Below are 21,430 nucleotides of genomic sequence, written 5' to 3'. Positions count from 1 at the left end.
TACACCGCATTTTAGAATCAAGCAAAAAACTGCTGCGGATGGTCTGGACATGGGATGCGTAGACGTTGAGGAATTTAGAAACCAACGACAATGAAGGCCGAATTCTCTCCACCGGAACAGGTTCAGTATCTGGCTCGAATCTAGATGAAATTCCACGATACCTTAAGAATTCCTAAAATTCTTTGACCAGTCGAAATGGTCTACAGCTTTCCCTAGCTTCGGTGTTAATGGATTTTAAATAAAGGGGTTAATTGAGATTTGGAGAGAACGTACTGTTATTTACTTGCCAGCCAACAGACTACCAATAATGCACTCCAAAAAATAATGCTCTTGAAATAAAATGAAATAAATTTAACGTTTGTAAAATATTGTTCAAATTAAATGTGCATCAAGTTGATCATACAATTACACGTTTATGTAAACATTTTAACACTACGTAATTAACTAAAACCACTGTCCTCTTTTTAATATGTGCTAAAACCCAACATGATATCTAAAACCAGAATGCCCGTGAAATTATCGTATATCGTAAAATGATCCTGCCGTTAAGCCACAATACCCCACTACCAGTGGAATTAAATGCACGTACAATTCCACCCACCTTACCTCGTAAGAAAAACTTCCTAGGAAAGTTAATACGATCACGGACGTTTTTACTCTAGCGTGACCTGTCCCATACCGTATTGTATTGTATCGGTTAAAACCAAGGGTAACACCCGTGAAAAAATCTAACGAGATGAGGTGAGTGTGTTCCCGCCCTTATGCTTCATCAAACGCACATACCTAAATAAAAAGCCCAGTAGTACAGGATAAATTTGGTTAAAATATAACTGTCTTGACACTTTGTCATAGTTATTCCCAATTTGGAGAAACCAGTCAACTCCAACTAACACGTACGTGGTGACAAGAACCGCCGTTCATTCATAAAACCAAGAGCCCAATCAGGCTGTGGACCGTCGACTTAGTTGAGGATCGCATTTGCAAAATCATCGACAGCAATGTCGTTGACCGACATAGAGACTGGTCAGCTTCCGGCGCATCTTCCCATCAATGGAGGCCACTAGACGCTGCCTACACACTCCATAGAGCAATGGACGCCACTAGACGCTGCCTACACACTCCATAGAGCAATGGACGCCACTAGACGCTTCCTACACACTCCATAGAGCAATGGAGGCCACTAGACGCTGCCTACACACTCCATAGAGCAATGGACGCCACTAGACGCTGCCTACACACTCCATAGAGCGATGGACGCCACTAGACGCTGCCTACACACTCCATAGAGCAATGGAGGCCACTAGACGCTGCCTACACACTCCATAGAACAATGGAGGCCACTAGACGCTGCCTACACACTCCATAGAACAATGGAGGCCACTAGACGCTGCCTACACACTCCATAGAGCAATGGAGGCCACTAGACGCTGCCTACACACTCTATAGAGCGATGAAGGCAACTCCACTAGTCGCTGCCAACACACTCCATAGAGCGATGGAGGGAGACCACTAGTAGACGATGCCTACACACTCCATAGAGCGATGGAGGGAGACCACTAGTAGACGATGCCTACACACTCCATAGAGCGATGGAGGGAGACCACAAGTAGACGATGCCTACACACTCCATAGAGCGATGGAGGGAGACCATTAGTAGACGATACCTACGACTACACACGCCATAGAGTAATGGAGACCACTAGCTGCTGGACATCATCCTCCATATATATAACCACCCCTTTTAATACAAAATTAATATTACTACTACACCGCTACTTGTACGTGAACTTACCACTTACCTCAACAATGAAGTACAAAAATTGATTGGTTAAAAGCTGAACAGCTGCGTAGCGAGCGTTGGGAGCGGACAATCCAAAACCACAAGACTGCACGGGGGCGCTTACGGTCCCACTGCGCATACTGTGCTACATCCCGAGTGTTACTGTGACTTCCGACCTGCAACAACAACATGAATGTAACAACACAGCAACAACAGTTCATTCAAGATATAAACATCGCTTATTGTGCTACAATATGGACGTAATAACACACGACAACAGAATCATACATTTAAAAGTAACACATTAGTATAATACCCCTTCCTTATTTTTTTCAATGAGAACTTGACAAACATCTACCCAAACAGTATTCACGTCTGTTTATGAAGACACCGGTATTTTTGTTGTTCAAAGCTCTTCACAACGTATGGGGTACTGTGTTTACTGAACTGCTCAAGAAGCACGGAGATGATAAGAAAATTCCCATCTTTGTCCTGAGAAAAACACTGAACGCTGAAAATGTCTAGACCCAATTATTTAACTGAAGCTGACTTAAACAATTGCTTTATAAACTTAGTCAGTAACAAAGATACGAGTTCAATCATCTCACATACATCCACTTTTTGTTTGAATATGTATTAGTTAATCGTTGTTTTAAACGAATACCAGAACCAGTGAACGATTCAGTTAGTAGGTAAGAGGAATTTCGAGGAATTCAAGTGACGACAGATGCCAGAACAGTCTTGTGACTATGGGGATGAAACTCCATAACCCATATAGTGGACGATTACCTTTTACGAACACTTCTGCCAGGTACTCTCTACCCCACAATCTAGATGAAGCGCTTACTACGCTTGAAGATCTGAATTTGACTTTGTAACACAAAGGCAGGACCATTGTTACTGGCTGGAATACGTTTAGGATTTTGTTGGTTTCTGAAAGAACGAAACGGGCCACTAAGGTACTTGAAAGGTCAAGCTCAGGGTTATTAAGCCCCAACACCCTAAAAGAATTAAATAAAAACAATGTGAGCGACAATGTTCATCACTCTATATCTTTTGAAAAAGCTATAAAGACCGTACCAAAAAAAACTATAGTTATTTGTGTAACTAGTGAGCAAAGTGGCACTTTGCTGCACACGAGAGCAATGTTTACCTAAGGAATGATCTCGACTGCAGCAAAGGCCTTTTTCACTCGTGTTACACATTATATTTTTCCTACAGCCACTATAAAGCATATAAATAATAAGTCTTTCAAACACTATACAACACGTTTTTAGGTTCAGCTGGCAACACAAATAGGTGCCCTAGAGAAAGAAGTACCGGTCCGAATCACTCCGCTATTTTTTCCTCGGAAAGCAATGTGCTCCGACTTGAGAAAATAGTTCCGTATGTTTTTGTAATTTGAAGTGGTTTCCGCGCCTTAAAAATACGTTAAAGGTATTTTCTTGTTTATTAAGACCGTAGGAATGTTTTAAAAACGTTTAAAAGAAAAGTCCAGAAAGTTCAGAAATACCGAAACTATAAACACGAAATGACAGGTTAAATCGTAGTTATAATAGTCAATCAGCTGCTCATAGTATTATTATCGTGTTGCCAACCTATTTCCAAGCGTACACGGATTACGTGCATAATAGAACTACGCTGTTTTGTGTTGTTTCGTTGGAATCCTGATGTGCGGCAAAGTATAAACCGTACGGCAAAGTATAAATATGCAGCAATTAGCAGCTTTCTGTACTATAAACAGTACAAGGAAGCCAACTTTGTCGGGTGACTGTAGGAAATAGTTATTTGTGTAACTAGTGGTTAAAGTGGCACTTTGCTGCACACGAGAGCAATGTTTACGAGATGATCTCGAGTGCAGCAAAGGCCTTTTTCACTCGTGTTACACATTATATTTTTCCTACAGTCACTATAAAGCATATAAATAATTAGTCTTTCAAACACTATACAACACGTTTTAGGTTCAGCTGGCAACACAAATAGGTGCACTAGAGAAAGTAGTACCCGTGATCCGTATCACTCCGCTATTTTTCCTCGGCAAGAAATGTGCTCCGCGTTTTGAGAATATAGTTCCGTATGTTTTTGTAATTTGAAGTGGTTTCCACGCCTAAAAAAATGCTTTAAAGGTATTTTCTTGTTTATTAAGATCGTAGGAATGTTTTAAAAACGTTTAAAAGAAAAGTCCAGAAAGTTCAGAAATACCGAAATTATAAACACGAAATGACAGGTTAAATCGTAGTTATAATAGTCAATCAGCTGCTCATAGTATTATTGAGCGGAGCGAGCGAAGCGAGCGAAGCTCTTATACGTCGACTCTTATGCATTTCGTAATACGCAAACTCCTCCTAGACGGCTGAATCAATCGTTTTCAAATTTTGCATGGTGATAAAGACCATATCGGTGAGTGCCAACATCTATATGGCGTTAAAAAAGTCTCTCAGGAATCCGCCCCACTGGGTCTCAATAGTTTCAATGTAATCCTTATGGAAGCAGTATTTGACACATAAACAAAGACAAAATGATCAGCTGTTGACTTTTGAATGCAGTAGATAAAGAAATAGCTAATGGCATTATTCCACAGATATTAGAACAGTAACGGTATGGATCATAAATATAACCAAATGACGACACTAGCTTGGGGTCCGTGACGTATGAAGTGGTTAAGGAAGTAGTAAAGGTGAGCAGTCTGGAGTATGGAAACGGTTTATGACGATTAGATTAAGGTATCTACATTCCTAAAATTCTATGGGAAGGGAGGAAAACAGGTCCGCGACGTAGGAAGTGGTGATGGAAGTAGCAAGGGCGAGCAGTCTGGAGTGTGGAAACTGTTTATGACGATTAGATTAAGGTATCTGCATTCCTAACATTCTATGGGAAGGGAGGAAAACAGGTCCGTGACGTAGGAAGTGGCTTAGGAAGTGAAGTAGTAAAGTATGAGCATCAGCAAAGTGTGAGATCCGTCTGTGGCAGTTAGATTAATGTATCCTCAATACTAAAATGCTATGAGAAGGGAAGGAAACAGGCCCCACGACGTAGGATGTGGTGAAGGAAGTAGTAAAGGCTGGCAGTGCAGAGTGGGGGAACCGTTTGGGCAGTTAGATAAATGTATCTGTAATACTTAAATGCTATGAGAAAGGAAGGAAACAGGTCTATGACGTAGTAAATGGTTAAGGATGTAGTAAGGCTAGCAGTGCAGAGTGTGGGAACTGTCTTTGGCAATTACATTAATGTATCTGCAATCCTAAAATGCTATGGGAAGAGAGGGAAACAGGTCCACGACGTAGGGTGTGGTGAAGAAAGTAGTAAAGGTGAGCAGTGTTGAGTTTGGGAAAGGATTAATGTATCTGCAATGCTAAAATGCTACGGGAAGAGACTGTAGACTGTAACTTATGTTAAAATGATTACGAAGCACGAATCGATACATATTTTCTATACATGCAATCGTTTACAATCGAAATTTACAACTGAGTTGACAACAGCTGATTTTTACTCCATAGAGGCTAACAACTATTTTTACACCCTAAATATTTAAAATGCTACTTTAGACCCGCAACGCATACATTAAAAACTACTGTTTTTACTGCAGTATGACAAAAACAATATAATATGGACCCTTGATGACTCCGCTCAATTTTGTGGATGCCTCTGCGAACGCCACCTAGTTATCTTTAAGTGTTGCCAACCTATTTCCAAGCGTACACGGATTACGTGCATAATAGAACCACGCTGTTTTGTGTTGTTTCGTTGGAATCCTGATGTGCGGCAAAGTATAAACCGTACGGCAAAGTATAAATATGAAGCAATTAGCAGCTTTCTGTACTATAAACAGTACAAGGAAGCCAACTTTGTCGGGTGACTGTAGGAAAAATTAATTTTATACATTTGTAAATATCAGCGCAAACATTCTTTTCTACATGCCAATATGAGCAGGCGGGATTCCAAGTTATCTTCTTAAGTATTGAGATAGTGGTCTGGGTGACTTCATACAAGGTAGTATAATCTTAAGTACGTGCTGGAATTTCCATTACCTCATTGACGTTCCAGTGGTATTTACAGACAGTCAGATAAACATTCGAAACACGGTTCTTACCTAACACGCAAACTACTGTAATACCAAAATTAATGTGTTTATAACCATTGATTTAATCTGAAATGCGTTCATAAAATCTTCCGCATTTAAGCACAATTCACTAGTCAGTATTTTGTACTAGGTGTCCGGTGTCAGGTCCGCCAACTGAGCGGAGCAAACAAAAAAGTAAACAAATTATATTTTTACTAAATAAAATTTGAATTAAAAAATATACTACCTATAACCTTTGACTATTGATAGTCAATGCTATAACCTCCAGTCAACGTAACAACTTCAGAACAATTTTAATGATCAATACAACACTTCACCATACGAGTACATATATAACGTCCCCATAACGGTTTTTGTTAAAGCTTGTAGCCTAACTATCTCTATCAAAAATGGCTCAATTAGCAAGCCCTCGATAGTTCTTGTTCTTACTCTCAACAACGCAAGCTAATGTAATCCGAGGGAAATTTTGATTTTACCAGGTCCACCAGAGCACAGAAAACGTACAGTAGTAGCCTACGTTTTCTGTGACCAGAGCCTGATCTACAGTGCATCTTTGTTGGCTGAGATGTACTGAAATCGGATGGGCAAGATTTAGTGGGGATTGCCTATGTTAACATTTTACTCCATTACATTTGAACGAAGTAACTTATAAAGAATGTGTGACAGGCGCAAAGGAACTTGTGACGAAGCTGTACTCATGCTGATTTTAAACGTGATCATCATCATAGTACGTGATTTAATATTAATCATTTAGCCAGTCCAAAGCCTGTAAAGTGTGATGTTTCGGTAATCAGGAAACCCACTAGTTCGACGCTCTCCGACTCACCTTCCGTCAAGTCTCCGACACCTTCCGCAATTTTAAGGCAGGTCCGACGGGCTCCGACAGTAGGCCTCCGACGAGAAATACACCACCACTCTTAACAGTGCCAGTTGCGATGGAACATGTGATCACATACTGTTCACAAGCAGTAGTTAGGGAGCAAATAATGAAAAAAGTCCATAACATTTATGACGATCTCTTACAATGGTAGACCTTTGTGTACCGGCCGGCCCGGCCTGAACAGTCCACGCCGGCCGGCCGATCGTTACGTGTATGGGGTCGTCGTCCGGCCGCCGGACGACCAAATTGGCCGGACGACGACTGATGGGATTCCCATCAGTCGTCGTCCGGCCAACCCCCGCCTTCAGGCCGATCGTTACGTGTATGGGGTCGCCGGCAGGCCGCCGGAAGGCCGACAGTACAGTAGTAGCATTATTTTTGATTTACGTTAATTTTTAAGCACGGTCATTAACATAACCTAACATTATTTTCTGTTCAGTCTTTGTACTAATATGGCTACGTGGACTAATCAGCATGTGCTAGCCTTTATAGAAGAATACAGAGAGCATGAATGTCGGTGGAGGGTCAAAACAAAGGCATACCACAACTACCACAACAGGGACTTAAAAGATGCAGCTTATAGCAAGTTAACCAAAACGTTTTTGCCGTACGAAAACTGACTGCACACTTTACCACTATGCGGAGAAACTTCAGTCCGGCCGGCAGGCGAATCGTTGCGTGTATGGGGACTCTCCTTTGACAGGCCAAACTGCGGCCGGCCGATCGTTACGTGTATGGGGGGCCTAGACCCACCTTGATAATTCCGGTAACATTTACTGTACCGTACTACAGAAAAATTAGCAAAAAGTACAGTACAAAACGTAAACAATAATACCCCCGTCGCAGCAAACCTGCCGACTAAGCAAATTTCTATTTACCTGAATTGATTTTCAATTAAGTGTATTTAATTAACATTTGGTTTTATGAGTACCTAGGATTGCTGCTACAGGGAGGGTAAAAAGTGTGGTTTTTAGTAAAGTATTAATAACTAGGCCCTAAGTATGAAATAAAGAAATTTACCAAGTGTGCTGATCAAAATATATCCATCAGAAAGCAAACTTACAATATTTTATAATATTCTCCATAAGAATAACATGGGAATTTTAAAATAAAAATTCTTTGAATTTTCTCCGTAACCAATAATTTTACAAAAACATCACACTCTTGTGATCACATGTTCCATATCCGTTCCACATATTGTGATCATACACAAAGCTAGACAGTAAATCTAGGCCTGGTGCACGCAGAGTGGAGAAATGACGGATCCGACATCCGACAAGAATGCCCCAAAGAGCAATGTTGTCGTGACGTGTCGGATCGGAAGGTGTCGTGTCTGACTAGTGGGTTACAGTCCATTTAAAATAATGGAAAGTAATTTTGTCGGAAGGTGTCGGAGTCTTGACGGAAGGTGACGTGTCGGAGAGTGTCGGACCAGTGGGTTTCCTGCTAATTCAACTTTTTTTTCTGTGTGCATGGCATTGCGCTTTCTTCAAATTTCCCTCTCTTTACAGTTCGCTTTTTCGCTGGGCGCTTTCTTCGTGACACCATAGAATGTTAGCAGTTTTAGGTAAGTTAGTTATTTCAACTATTTGTGTGAGAAAATAGTCTCCAGACTCTACCGCTAGTCCATAGAGATGGAATGTTTACCCGAGTGTCCAAAAGTGACGATACTACATTTTTATCAATGAAATAATTAATTGCTGCATTAACCAATTCAAAGATGTATTCAATTACATACAGGAAGAAAATGCGAGTATTAGTAATAGGTATACAAGTGTGAGCGAGGAAGAAGGGAGGAGATAGAATAGCATTGGAGAGAGACAGAGACAGGGACAGCTGAAAGAGAAGAGGTGAAGTAGGAGGGGAGGGGGAGATTGGCGAATGACAACAATGTGCGCGAGAGGCCAGAGCCCGCTCCTACCTGAGGAATGCGGTCGGCCTTCAGTGACCCCTTCCCCAAACTGTACACATCACCTTCACTGTACACGGTACACGGTAGGGAGAGCAGTGTACACTGTGACTGTACAAAATAATTAAAGTTCGACTCTGTAGTGTACTGCAATCATAGATCCAAACTCAAGTAAACATCCTTTGGAGATGACAAGTTGCCTAAACAGTACAAAATTACAATCCTCTCTTGTAGCTGACACGGGATAAGAAAAGTTGTCAAAACTGTACACAATAACAGACCTGTTTGAAATTGATACTATATAAGACAAGTTGTAAAAGCTGTACACAATAACAGACCTGTTTCATATTGATACTGTAGATGACAAGTTATCAAAAATGTACACAATAACAGACCGGTTTGAAATTGATACTATATAAGACAAGTTGTAAAATCTGTACACAATAACATACCTGTTTCATATTGATACTGTAGATGACAAGTTATCAAAGCTGTACACAATAACAGACCTGTGTGAAATTGATACTGTAGATGACAAGTTGTCAAAACTGTACACAAAACAGACCTGTTTGAAATTGATACTGCAGATGACAAGTTGTACAAGCTGTACAATATAACACATAGGGTACCTATATTTGAAATTGATACTATAGATATATATAGCTTAGGATATACCAATTTAGTTAACGTAGAACATTCTAGTTAGTAATTAATTAGATGGTTCGGAGAGTATAAATTTGCTACAAGTTTGGTGTGTCGGCTTTACCATTGTTTACCTATGTGTATGGACTGGTTTAAATATTCAATTGTTCACATTACTTATGTTGTTAATCGATGTATTACCGTACATAAGCACACAAATTTTAGCTTTTAGTGGCGCTAAGCATAACACCATCACATAGCAATGTTACGTACGCGTAAACACCACGGGATATTTAGGTGTATGTAAGTTACTGTATTTAGCATTGTACCATGCATTGCTCTTTTTGCTCAAATTCGATAAAAACCCATAACTATCCAATCACAAGTGAATCTCACTGTACTATAGACTTGACTGAGGCATTGTTACCTTACTTTGTTGAAAGGTTTTACAATCGTGGCTTAGTAAAAAAACATTTCTTTCATCACTGCGAACCTTGGCAAATAATTGTCTCACAAAAACACTTACGGAGGTTTTTATTGTTAAGCGATCCAAGGTTAACTTGATTCCGACCGTAAAGATCAAACGAGCAAGTCGAGAAGAATTTCAGTGATTTTGACATCCGCGCTGGCGTAAAAACCTGAATCATCCTGATCAGAAACTCCACAGGAGCTGATTCTCAGAATCAAATCCGACACAGGATACGTTAGTTTGCTGAGATTGAGTCAAACACTGATAAGATGCCAAGCTTAGGCTGTCGTAATATACACAAAGTGACAAGTGTGATGGCAATCCATAGCGAACCGCGACCGTGGACCTAAAGAGGTTTTAATGATATCGATTTTTCCAAGTGTATGACGTTTCCTTTTACAATTAGTTTTATAAAAATCTTATATACTAAAAAACTTGTTGAAAACTTACGACAGCTAGCTTGGCCATACTACTGGGCCAAATTACACACGGTTGGTACCAAATGAAAGATATTTTCCTGTAGATGTGCAGAATCCCTTTATAAATTAAAATAGGCTCAATAATAAGCACAAAAAATGAATTTGAAATTTTAAAAAATAACATGAGCCTTTTGGGTTGCCATTTTGGTGACGAAATAACAACAAAATATAAACATAAAAAATCAAAACAAATTAAAGAAATTACAACGTGGGTTGAAAATCAAGAAGTTTGCACAATACATACCTACTTTTGGTCGAGTTTTCGACCACGGGGCGAACTCTCGTATAAACTAACTTCTTTTTAGTTTCGTGCATAGTGTGTTCCTTTCGCCCTCATAAAAAACTACTTTGGTTGGAATTATATGAACCCATCGTTAAATAACAATTTACCACCAACATTCTATCGACATTCATTTACAGTATTGATTACAAGATTTAAAATCATTCACAGTGTGAATGAGGACTGATTCATGGATTCACTCATGGAGGACCGAATGAATCCAGGATTTAAATCTGTGAACACATACGCTATGGTTTAGGCCTACGTTATTGTGCGCGACGTAAAGACCAAGGTTGCTAGTTCGGTGCTACGAAGGATCGATTTTGGATACATTTGCCAATTTCACCGGGGAAGTTTTTAAATAGGAAATGTTGGTACCTATTTTCAAACATTTCAAACCAAGCCAAACATTCCAAACATTTTCAAACACAGTTGACTTATGACTTACTTGAAAACACTGAGAAGATACTAAATACGGTGGTGTCTTACGGCCATTTGCTTTTAAATAGTGTGCTCAATTACACATCTCATTTAGGTGGACCAGCTGCAGCACAGAACATTCGATGCCCCTCTCACAGAACGTAATAGAGTTAACATTATATTTTCTCCTTATTTTTTGTTCCGATTAGATTATAGTTGATATGATATAAAATATACCATAGTTGATTCACTATTAAGAATGATTATTTACAGCACGGCTTACGAAGAATTCTTAATTTCCAAACAAAACAGGTCCTCAAGAGTGGCCGAATTTTACCAGAAATATGTGGACGGATAGCGCGGATGACTGCAGACATTTCCGACTATGCAGACCTTTCGTCACTTTCATCCTCCACACTCCGCTAGGACGTTGACTTCTCCGCAAGTAGGCTATCCTCCCCCACCCCCTCCTGGGACTTTCTCCTGGTTCACATTCTTAGACATCTCGCAGAGCCCCGACGTTCTTCCGCTACTGTAGCTGGACTACGGAGTGGTTACCATGCTCTAACAATCTGAAGGTTTTCGATTCAATCCTTTCTGATAGCGACGCACAGTTGGGTGTGTTGTTTAGCTTCATAATTTGAACATTTGGGTCTTTGGTTTCTAGACTACGGCTTGTAACTTACCACTGGAGATATGCAGTGTGAGTGTAGAGTTCATTCCAAGATTCAATAACGGGCTGAATGATGTTCAGAAATCTATCATTACGTACCCTACACATATAATTTTCAAAAAATTGGGGGTTTCAAATTTTTACCCATAAACATACAAATGACCAGTTTTCATTACACCCATCGTGTACGGCTTAAAAAATAATTTTGTAAATTGAAACGTTGTTGTACAAAATTAAACGTTACGGAGAAAAAAAAAAAAAAAACTGTAGGCTAAATTTAAAACGTCAATGTTTTTCTTATGGGGTAAAAGGCGACTGTTGTAATTAGTATGGATGTATGTTGATTTATGGATACTAGTGTACATGTTGCTCGAATTCGAGCAATCGCAAAGTATTACAGAAGTTATTTCAAAATGAAAAACAGCCATATTTACAAAGAGTTTAAAAGAGTCAACTCAAAGATTACCGGTGTGTAACTCATGGAGATACTCACGATGTTCAACATTTCCTAGAAAAGTTAAGTCCATGTTTCCTACTATAAATAATTGTAGCACTTCGGCTAATACCCTCGTTCATCGTTTGTAGGAATCTTCATCTTGTAGGTGTTCTTCATTATATAGGCTAATAACGATCATAAATTCTTTAAAAATATTATCTCTATTTCTTCTACTCAGTGGCCTTTTTATGTTTCCATAATTTGCAAATGGGTTCTTTCAATGATTTAATTTTTGTAGGACGCATTTCTTTGAATTTCACCTTAAATATTAACAGCAATTCGCCTATAATAGGGACATTCGCTTATTGGGTCTGATGATGATTGGAGTGTCCAATCGAAATCGATCACCACTCACCATCTTTTTTGTATATTTACCGTCTTGTGAGTAACAGTATAAGCGTAAATATATGTTTTAAGTGTTATACTTATAAGACGTTTCTTTTATTTACTTTCCGTAAGCAATTAAATATCCAGCTGATCATGATGTAAACAAAAATGTTCTTCATAAGGATAACATGGGAACTTTAAAAGCCACTGGGGCAGAGCCCAAGGGACTTTTTCAAAAATGTAAGGCCAGTTTGCAAATCTACGCGACACGCTCTTTCAAATGAGACGTCAATGGATAAAATCGGTTAAGAAATGGCGGAGGAGTTCAACCGACAAAGTTTCGTGTAGCGTATTAATTATATAGATATTTATGTTTGTTTATGGGCATTAACAGTTTGTAAAAGAAAAAACACTTTTTCCCGTCTCGCACGGGAACGACCACACTCGTCCGGCAAACACTTATTTTCAGGACTAGTAACGTAATATACTATAGTAGCAATTCGTATAGTTCAAAGGTTTATTGTAATTTTCAATGACATGGTAAAAACAATACACAACATTTCGGGATCTGGAATCTGATCCCGTCCTCTAATTAAAAAACTTAACTAACACATTCCAAATAACAAAACATAAAAGCCCAACCTAAATTGGAATAAGCCTACACTACAGAGTGTAGCAGTCAAGTAACTACAGTATACGCACTGTATAGAAGTCAAGTCATATTTACAGTATATTTAAAAATTCGTATGGATAAATTGAAATCCGCTTAGGCTGCAGGTTTTCTGCGGCGGGATAATTTTTAATATTATTCTCTACCAAAGTTTAGTTAAACTTATTTAGCCTAGAAACATTACGTGTACAGCGCTTTGCGCACAAGAAATGTTAAATTTCTTTCAAAACCTAAGGTTCAGTATCCTGCTGATATATATTATGGCGTTTCCCTCAAATTTGTGGCAAAATTTAACATCATGCACCTTACCTGCTAATAGTTTGCTCGTTGGTCGTTATATTAGGTCACAATAATTAAAGTTAATAGCACAAAGTAAAATATACAACAACTAGACATTATACATTATACACTGATCCATTATGATGAAAAATCTATAAAGGGAATATGTTTCTTTTGTGAATATACTTCTACAAATAATTTGTTACAGTTTGTATTTAAGAATGACAACATTAGTCTGCTATTTGGATCCGGGTGAATGTTTGAACAGCTGATTAGCGCTTGGAGAATGTTAATTGGTATTGGTGCAAGTTGTTTATAAATTCTTGTGAAACTGCATTGCACATTTCTATATGAAGCTGCAATAAACGAAATCGTACATAAAATATAGTAAGATAAACTATAGGCTATAACATGGATTAAAAACATTTTTTGAACAATGGCTACAAAATAAAATTAGAGTATAATTAGTTCGTTATTTGTTAGGCTTTCTTAAAGAGGAACCCAAATTCTTATTTTAGTTTTTTAGTTTTGATTTTTTTTTGTTTTGTCATCTTATGTGTTGCATTACGTGTTTATGGCATGCATGGATTGGGGTGTTAAAGTAAAACTTATTTTGTCGATCTAAAATTATTTTTTTTACCTAAAAATAAGCCCTCTGCCTTCATAAATCAAACCTACAAAATTATCTATTCTATCTATCTACTATATATTAATTACGTAAGCCGATTCTTTGCGTCAAAATTGTGGGCGACTGGGAAGTCGTAGAACGACGGGAGAGATCTCGATCCCGTGACGGCGGGAAAAATAGTTAAATTCCCCAAATTTTAACACAAAATCAGATATAAGGTAAAATGTTCTCCATGAGAATAGCATTAGAAACCATTTACTGCTGGTCTTTGTTTACTTCAATACAGCTGATCGTGATTTTTTATTAAAACAGTAAGCAATCATGGTGGAAGGAAAATACATAGGTGTGCTAGGTGTGCTATCCCTGTCATATTCTGACGTCACTCGGATTTCAAACAAAAGATCACCAGTAACTGTCAAATTAGTTTGTATTTTGTATTGATTTGATTGTTATTGTTTTTATAATGTTTTCAAAATAGTTAAATGTGTTCATTATAAAAACAATATCAGCCAAATCAAAACGAATACATAGCCTATACTAATTTGACATTTACAATCAGGTGATCTTTTGTTTGCAATCCGAGTGACGTCATAATATGACGGGAATAGCACTCCTAATTTATTTTGGATTAATCATTTGCCAGTCAATTCTGCAATTTTCATATTTTTGACGAAGAGAATTTCAAATTCCAATCAGGGAAATCTTTTTTTATCAGCATTAACCACAAGACAAGACCAAAGCTACCTTAATAAACCAGTATCCATTCACAAACAGTTATATGTTTGCTGCCTTTAGCAGAGTTAACCCTATGGAGCGATTCAAATTATTTATCGAAAATAACATCAACAAAAGCAAACAAAGACAAACAACAAACTGTTTTTTACACAAAAGATATGGTGTACAGGGATATATATTCTGACACATAGATAATATATTTCTGAGTATCTTTAAATATTAGAATAATTTGTTTTAAATAGTTGAACTTTTTAGGGACTTATGTCCCGACAAGCCACTAGTATCATTAATATTTGTAATTAACATGTCTGATTCAAATGTATCATAATTTAATTATACAGTTAGTAGTTAATTTATATTATTTATTATTTATAACATATTCATAATTAGAGCTTATAATTAATTAATTAATTATAATTTATATTATTTATATATTTATACATAATTAATTTATTATGATTTAAGCCTTCCTTCAAATACTACCTTAGCATGATTCTGAGTCAATGCTAAGGGAGTAACAGTCAAATCTGGGTAGAATCTATACCTAACTGTTACGGAGTGAGTACTGTAGTTTAGTGCGAAATGTCGAATGTTCGGTATAAAGAACTCAACGGCACGCGAGTCCCGAAGCGTTTTGTATCCTTGAAACACGAACACGAAATAACACGAACACGAACACGGGCCGAGGCCGTAGACGCTCGCTGGCGCCATAGAACCTGTTATTTGAAACCTCAATTTGCATATGCATAAATATTCGGCTAAATTATACTCGAAATAAATAACTAACAATTAATTCTACAGTTATAGGAATTTATTCACTACTCCTTGGAAATCGACGAGATTCTGTTGAATTTACTAATTTAGAGTTAGGGTTGATTTTTTATTCTGCAGACATGAAGTGGAAATTTAGTAACTTATTTAAGTTGATTTGTATAATCTAAAATAGGAATGAATAAGAGAAGTCGTTCACAAAGCTAAATTAGGAAAGCAGGTCCCTGTAGTAGTTTTGAATTTTGTAATTGAAAGGTTCACCACAGCGTCTCAAAATCAAATCCCTATAGTAGGCCTATTATTCTTTGAGAAATTGGGTTCGTTTCGTAAATCTTTGTTTAGAAAATAACATTTTGAAAGAACTCTTGGTACTGTATAACATTGTTAGGTATGTTGACTTCATCAGAACCCTTGATTTTGGGCTGTTGAAAATACCCGGTTAACTAATGATTAAATGATAGGTAAAGCTTAAAACTTCATAGGAGTTACATATTTTAATAAACTTACAGTTTAATCGCCACTCTCTCTGTACAGTATGACAATTTAATGCATTGAATCTCTGCATTGAAGCTGAAGGTTCGAAAACTCTAGCACTTTGTCGTAGTGGCAGAATATATAGCGTAACACACTTCAAACAAACGTGTAATATCATTTTAACTAGTTTTGCAGTTTCGTGAATGTTTTGCGCGGTGATAAATAGGCCTAATATACTATTATCCATAGACGGTAAAAAATTGGCCTTTCAGGTCTAATCGCCTGTCCCAGCAAGCACTTCAACAGTCAGAACTCCCAATAAAACAAAATTGTTTAGGGCCAAAAGGATAAATAATGGTTAGTGCCAGTATAACAATGATTTATCGATAGAATCCGAGGTGACACAATACACGAACAAAAGTAATTCACAATTCAATCCCCCCACATGACATAATACTTCCATATCCCCGTTGTTCGATGTAATTGTGTTAAATTAGCCGTAGTCACCACTCGCAAGCGGATAAGAACAGGCACCAAGTTATAATAATTCGAGTATAGCCGTGACGCGCGTGCGAGAGATGAGGCAGGAATGCGCACACACTGTCACAACAATTCAATACACACACACACGCACGCAATGCCGCGTTCGTCGGTGTAGAATGCGCGTAGCTGTTAATATGTTGTGGCATAACTTGGTATTGACCCTTCTGCGTGTAGCATAACGTGATACCACAAAAAAATAAATAATAAATAAAAATGCCTTTTATTATTAGCAAGCGCTCCTCAGTAGGCCTACAAACTGTTTTACAGGACGACTCTAGTCAATTAACTAATCCTAACTTAAAACTAAAGACAAAACAAAATACTGATCCCCCTATTTACAAGATTTTAGCTATTTACAAAAATACATTTTCTTTAACCTAGATCTAAAAGCTGGCACACCCAGCATCTTCAGGTCACAGGGGAGGTCATTGTACATTTTAGGCCTAAAGTACGAAAAACCTCTCTTTCATCCTAATTTCAACCTCACCTTCGGGAAATTAAGCTTTTTGTCTTGTCGGGTATTGCGCTGAGACACCCGATCGCGGGTGACCAGTCTTTCAATTAGGTACGCTGGTTCCTCTTCGGCCAGTACCCTGTGTACCAGAGTGCAGGTTTGCCTCCTGCACACCGCAGTTGAAGACAAGAAGCCAGCAGTTCTTTCAAATTGAGAAATATGGTCTCGTTTCCGAAGACCATATACAAATCTCACTGCAGTGTTCTGCAGTCTTTGGAGCCTGCCCATGTCCTCCTTTGTGATACTATTGCCGTATGCAGGAAAACAATAGTACAGCACTGACAATACAATGGATTGAATCAACTGAATCTTAGCTGACACAGGTAGGATGGTTCGGCATTTGTACAGACCCCGCAGTCTACCCAACGCCAGCTGGGAAACATGAGTGATGTGATCAGAAAAAGTAAGACCACTGTCCAGTATCACACCCAAAGTCTTAGCAGTGTGGCACACCTTCAAATCCCTCTGATCAAGCCTGCACGTCTCCATCAATTATCCTTTGGACAACATTGGGTGGAGCAATGTGGAGAACTGTGCATTTTTCTCCATTTAACTTGAGACCATTGCTCATTGACCACTCACTGACGTTCGCCAAATCTGAGTTTACCCTCGCAACAGCCTGGTCAATTGAATTGACATCATAGGATAAATGCAACTGACAGTCATCAGCATAGGCGTGCACATTGCAAAAGTGTACGCTACTGGAAAGCTCATACTAGACAGCTATTACAAGAAATAATTTTAAATTAGATAAGAATTAGACCAGTTTTTGTAGATTTGACAATGACGCATTGACGTCGAAACGTACGTAATCCTAGATTTTGGACTACATGGATCACTTGGCGATTAAGGTAATGTAACCTCATATATATATTAGATAAGAATGTTTATTTAACCTGGGACATTAATCAAAGCATAATGATCACGACAAGTTTTGCCTAATTTCGAACTATTCTCATAAGACGTATCTTTAGCAATACAAATAAAACTGTTTGGGTTTATAAATCACGTGTCAACGTCTGCAGAGCGTGATTAGGTTTCCTGTCAGTCTCGTATACCGTGATGCGGGATAAGCTACAGCACAGCTTGAAGATATAGGTTACATTTCAGTAAAAATTATTTTTATGATCGTTGTAGGAGGTTTTGCAACCTTTTTTATACGTATAAAACCCCCAAAGATAGTATAAGTAAATCGGGAAACCCAAAAGAGTGAACCTTCAAACCTAGTTCAGAGACAATCACAAATCACAAAATCCGTTGGTGTTGGAATTCGAAGAATATGAGGGAGTGGGCAGCGAGAGGAATTTTCAAAAAATCATAATATATCATGCAATCAACATTGAAAGCAAATACAATAACTACACACGTCACAAAAAAAACAACAAATAAAATCATTCCAAACAGAGTGCTTAACACAAAACTGTTCTAAGTTATTATAACGGTGCTAGTGTTGTCTTGTCTCCGAAAAAATAAGACAGAACAAATCCTTGCCAGCGATGGCAGAAAGCATTCAGAATGAGGAACGTGCCATTCACAAATAGTCCATGCTGAAGGACAGAGAGAAACAGTTAGGTCGACTGACACTGTCCCTCCCTCCCACGCGTTCGGAAAACTAATTCCCGGGAAAACTGGGCCATTCACGAAACCGCGCGAGGAAACACGGAGAAAAACTACAGGACTTCCCTGGAATGTAGGAGTGTAGAGAATTTACAAATGTTGTTTGCTGATTGGTTTAAAATCCTATTAACGCTGCTTTAGCATACACAATGCTAATTTTGAGTTAGCTAAATCCCCCCAGCTGAGCCAAGTTTCGATCCATAAAAATACTGACTTTTCTCATGGTCGGTTACAATATCACAGTAAAACTTTGATTACCTACACTAACATTTTTAGGTATTCGAATTATGATAAAAACACACAGTTTTTCCAAACGAAGTCTAGAGAGTTTAAATGTTCCCAACAGGATTGTGAGCTGGAATCTCATCGGCATGTGGCTAAGATTTACCTCAAAGACGCTTGTATACTAACATAAACAACCGTTTTAATACATGAGATTGCTAGTAAAAGTAGGTAGCATTTGCACTATGGAGTAAACAGCCTTTTTAGTCCCTAGGGAGTAAAAGCTGTTGTAAACAGTAGTGAATGTCCATTGTAAGTACCGGTAATCACATGGATCAAAATTATTTATTGATTGATTTATTAGAATAGGTTTTAGAGTTTTAGTACATTATTTTCAATATGTCGACTTATCGATAGTATAATCAGATGATTGAATCACTTACTATACAGCTAGCTGCTTATTTACATTAGGAAAATTGAAAACAAGCTGGAAGTCGTTTGCCCGCTAACTTAAAAAAAACATACCTAGTTGCAGTAATAGGTCGTAGCACGCAGTATTAATTACAAGATCTCTGCAGTAATCAAAATGTCAAATGCCGCATAGGTTTAATGATACGTAAGACATCGACGACATTCTACCGCATATGCGACAAGCGATCCTTCTAAAGGTTGCGCTGATTAAAATATTTCCTGTTAATTAAACAAGTTTCTACCTGAACGCCATTAACTATAGATTGCTGTTTTTCCCGGCAAACTGTCGGGAGTAAATTGTTTATGATCAGTATTCCTATCTTGGCCGCCTTGCATTCTGTAATCTAAGCCTTAGATTAAACATATTCCTTCATTGACTTGTCCTTATTGAGCTGAAAACAATTTTAAGGTTATCTCTCTCCGGTTTATGTGGGCGTATTTGTTGTTCACTGGTATTTGTTTTGTATATTTGTAATAGGCATATGTATTTGTAATTGTTGTATCTTATACTTAAACATTTTGTACTAATTGCATGTCATCAGTTATTACCACGGCCGCCTTTAACTCCGGTGGTAGCCTACCACTGTTTTTTTAGGCCCACCTACTGTAAATGAGTGTTAAGACCAATCGTAAAATGTGTGCAAAAATAAGAAAGAAACATTTAGTCAACAACTAGCTGACAAAAACACGTCACTAACACATGTAACACATTAATAACAGGATTCTTTACCTGTTGGTTTGACTTGACAGGTCTATTTTCAACGAAGAAAATGTCTAAGCTGCTCAGACATTATCGCTAAATGAGTTGTTGGTCGTTGGTGTATAAAGTGTGTTTGTGTCAATGTACTGGTATCACACAGTTTGGTCAATATTCTATGACTCACGCCTAGAAACTCATATCCGCTCTTTCCTTCCCCTTTGTCGTTAATTTCCTTAGGAAAACAAAATCTTTCCGTAACAAAACCTTGCTCTAAAAAGTCTTCTTTAAATACAGGAACTTTCTCTTTAGTCAAACATTTCCTGACTTGTCTCATCGCAGAACAACACAGCATTTCAACTAGTGAATTTTAATGTATCCCTACTTAAATTCCGTGACAGTTAAGTTAGTAACCATATCAAAAATTGAATAGGCCCCTACAATCAATCAATCTCAGACATAGAAATTTGCTTGAAATTCAGAAGATTACACTGGGACACTGGTTGTTTCATTCGTCACGGAATACGCCCTCAACACTGAAACCTGAACGGAATGCCCATTTTCGTATAACTATAGACGTGTTCGTGTTGTAAAAATATAAGTCAGTAGCTTAAAACAACTACAGTAAGTAAAATTAACTTAGTTTAGTTAATAAGAATAACCATACCGGTACTTCAACATTCGAATGACATCGGTGTAATCAACACACCCCAATCAACACGTCATGTTGTTGCAAATGATAGATAACAGCCACACCAAAAATGCCAAAGTTGTGACAACAAGCGTCGTTGAAAGATAACCAATCAAGTCAGCGTGTTAGAGCGACGAGGCATGCAATAAAACATGTTGATACAGCATTCCTAGAAGTTACGAACCAACAGTAAACAATGTAACACTTTCAGAATAGAGCTAATCGGCGTTTTAACCATAGATTAAGACTCCTTCAATCCATGGTTTTACATTTAAACATCCGACACGTAGTCAATGATCAAACTTTGGTGACATAGATCTTTATGTGCTCGGCGATTTTCATTAAAAATCTGGAAACAAAATATATTCGCTCACCTTTATGTCAATCCTAAGAGTAGAATCGCGTCAGTCCGAACTGCATGCTGTATAAGTATCACAGGTAATCCAAAATGGCACAACACTAATTACAAAACACTCGGCCTTATCAGTAAAAAACACTCCATAACAATATCACTGCACAAATCCGGGTTACAAACACTTAGCACTCTTTCTCTCTCCTATCTGCTGATCTAGCACTGTAAGGTTAGGGATCCACAACACTTTGACGGACGAAACACTTCAGGACCGAAACAACCGCATTTTTCACTGCAGAAATCACAGCCGTTTCCTTCTCCCGGCACAGC

At 38.1% G+C, this 21,430-nt stretch overlaps 1 protein-coding gene across 1 annotated transcript in view; it reads right to left on the bottom strand.

Annotated features, from left to right (window-relative positions):
- Positions 1 to 21,430, bottom strand: part of LOC128988209 (protein expanded-like) — a 54,218-nt gene extending 32,788 nt beyond the window's left edge. The window contains exons 1-2 of the mRNA XM_054409479.1: positions 21,123 to 21,430; positions 1,800 to 1,956 (exon numbers count right to left, since the gene is read on the bottom strand). Coding sequence (XP_054265454.1) covers positions 1,800 to 1,919 — 120 coding nt within the window. The 5' untranslated portion in view covers positions 1,920 to 1,956; positions 21,123 to 21,430. The remainder of the gene's footprint in view (positions 1 to 1,799; positions 1,957 to 21,122) is intronic.

The sequence above is a fragment of the Macrosteles quadrilineatus genome, unplaced genomic scaffold (assembly GCF_028750875.1).
Source record: "Macrosteles quadrilineatus isolate MER2022 unplaced genomic scaffold, UCM_ALF_1.0 Scaffold_2__2_contigs__length_208266976, whole genome shotgun sequence".
NCBI lineage: Eukaryota > Metazoa > Arthropoda > Insecta > Hemiptera > Cicadellidae > Macrosteles > Macrosteles quadrilineatus.
This window is presented reverse-complemented; position numbering and strand designations above follow the sequence as displayed.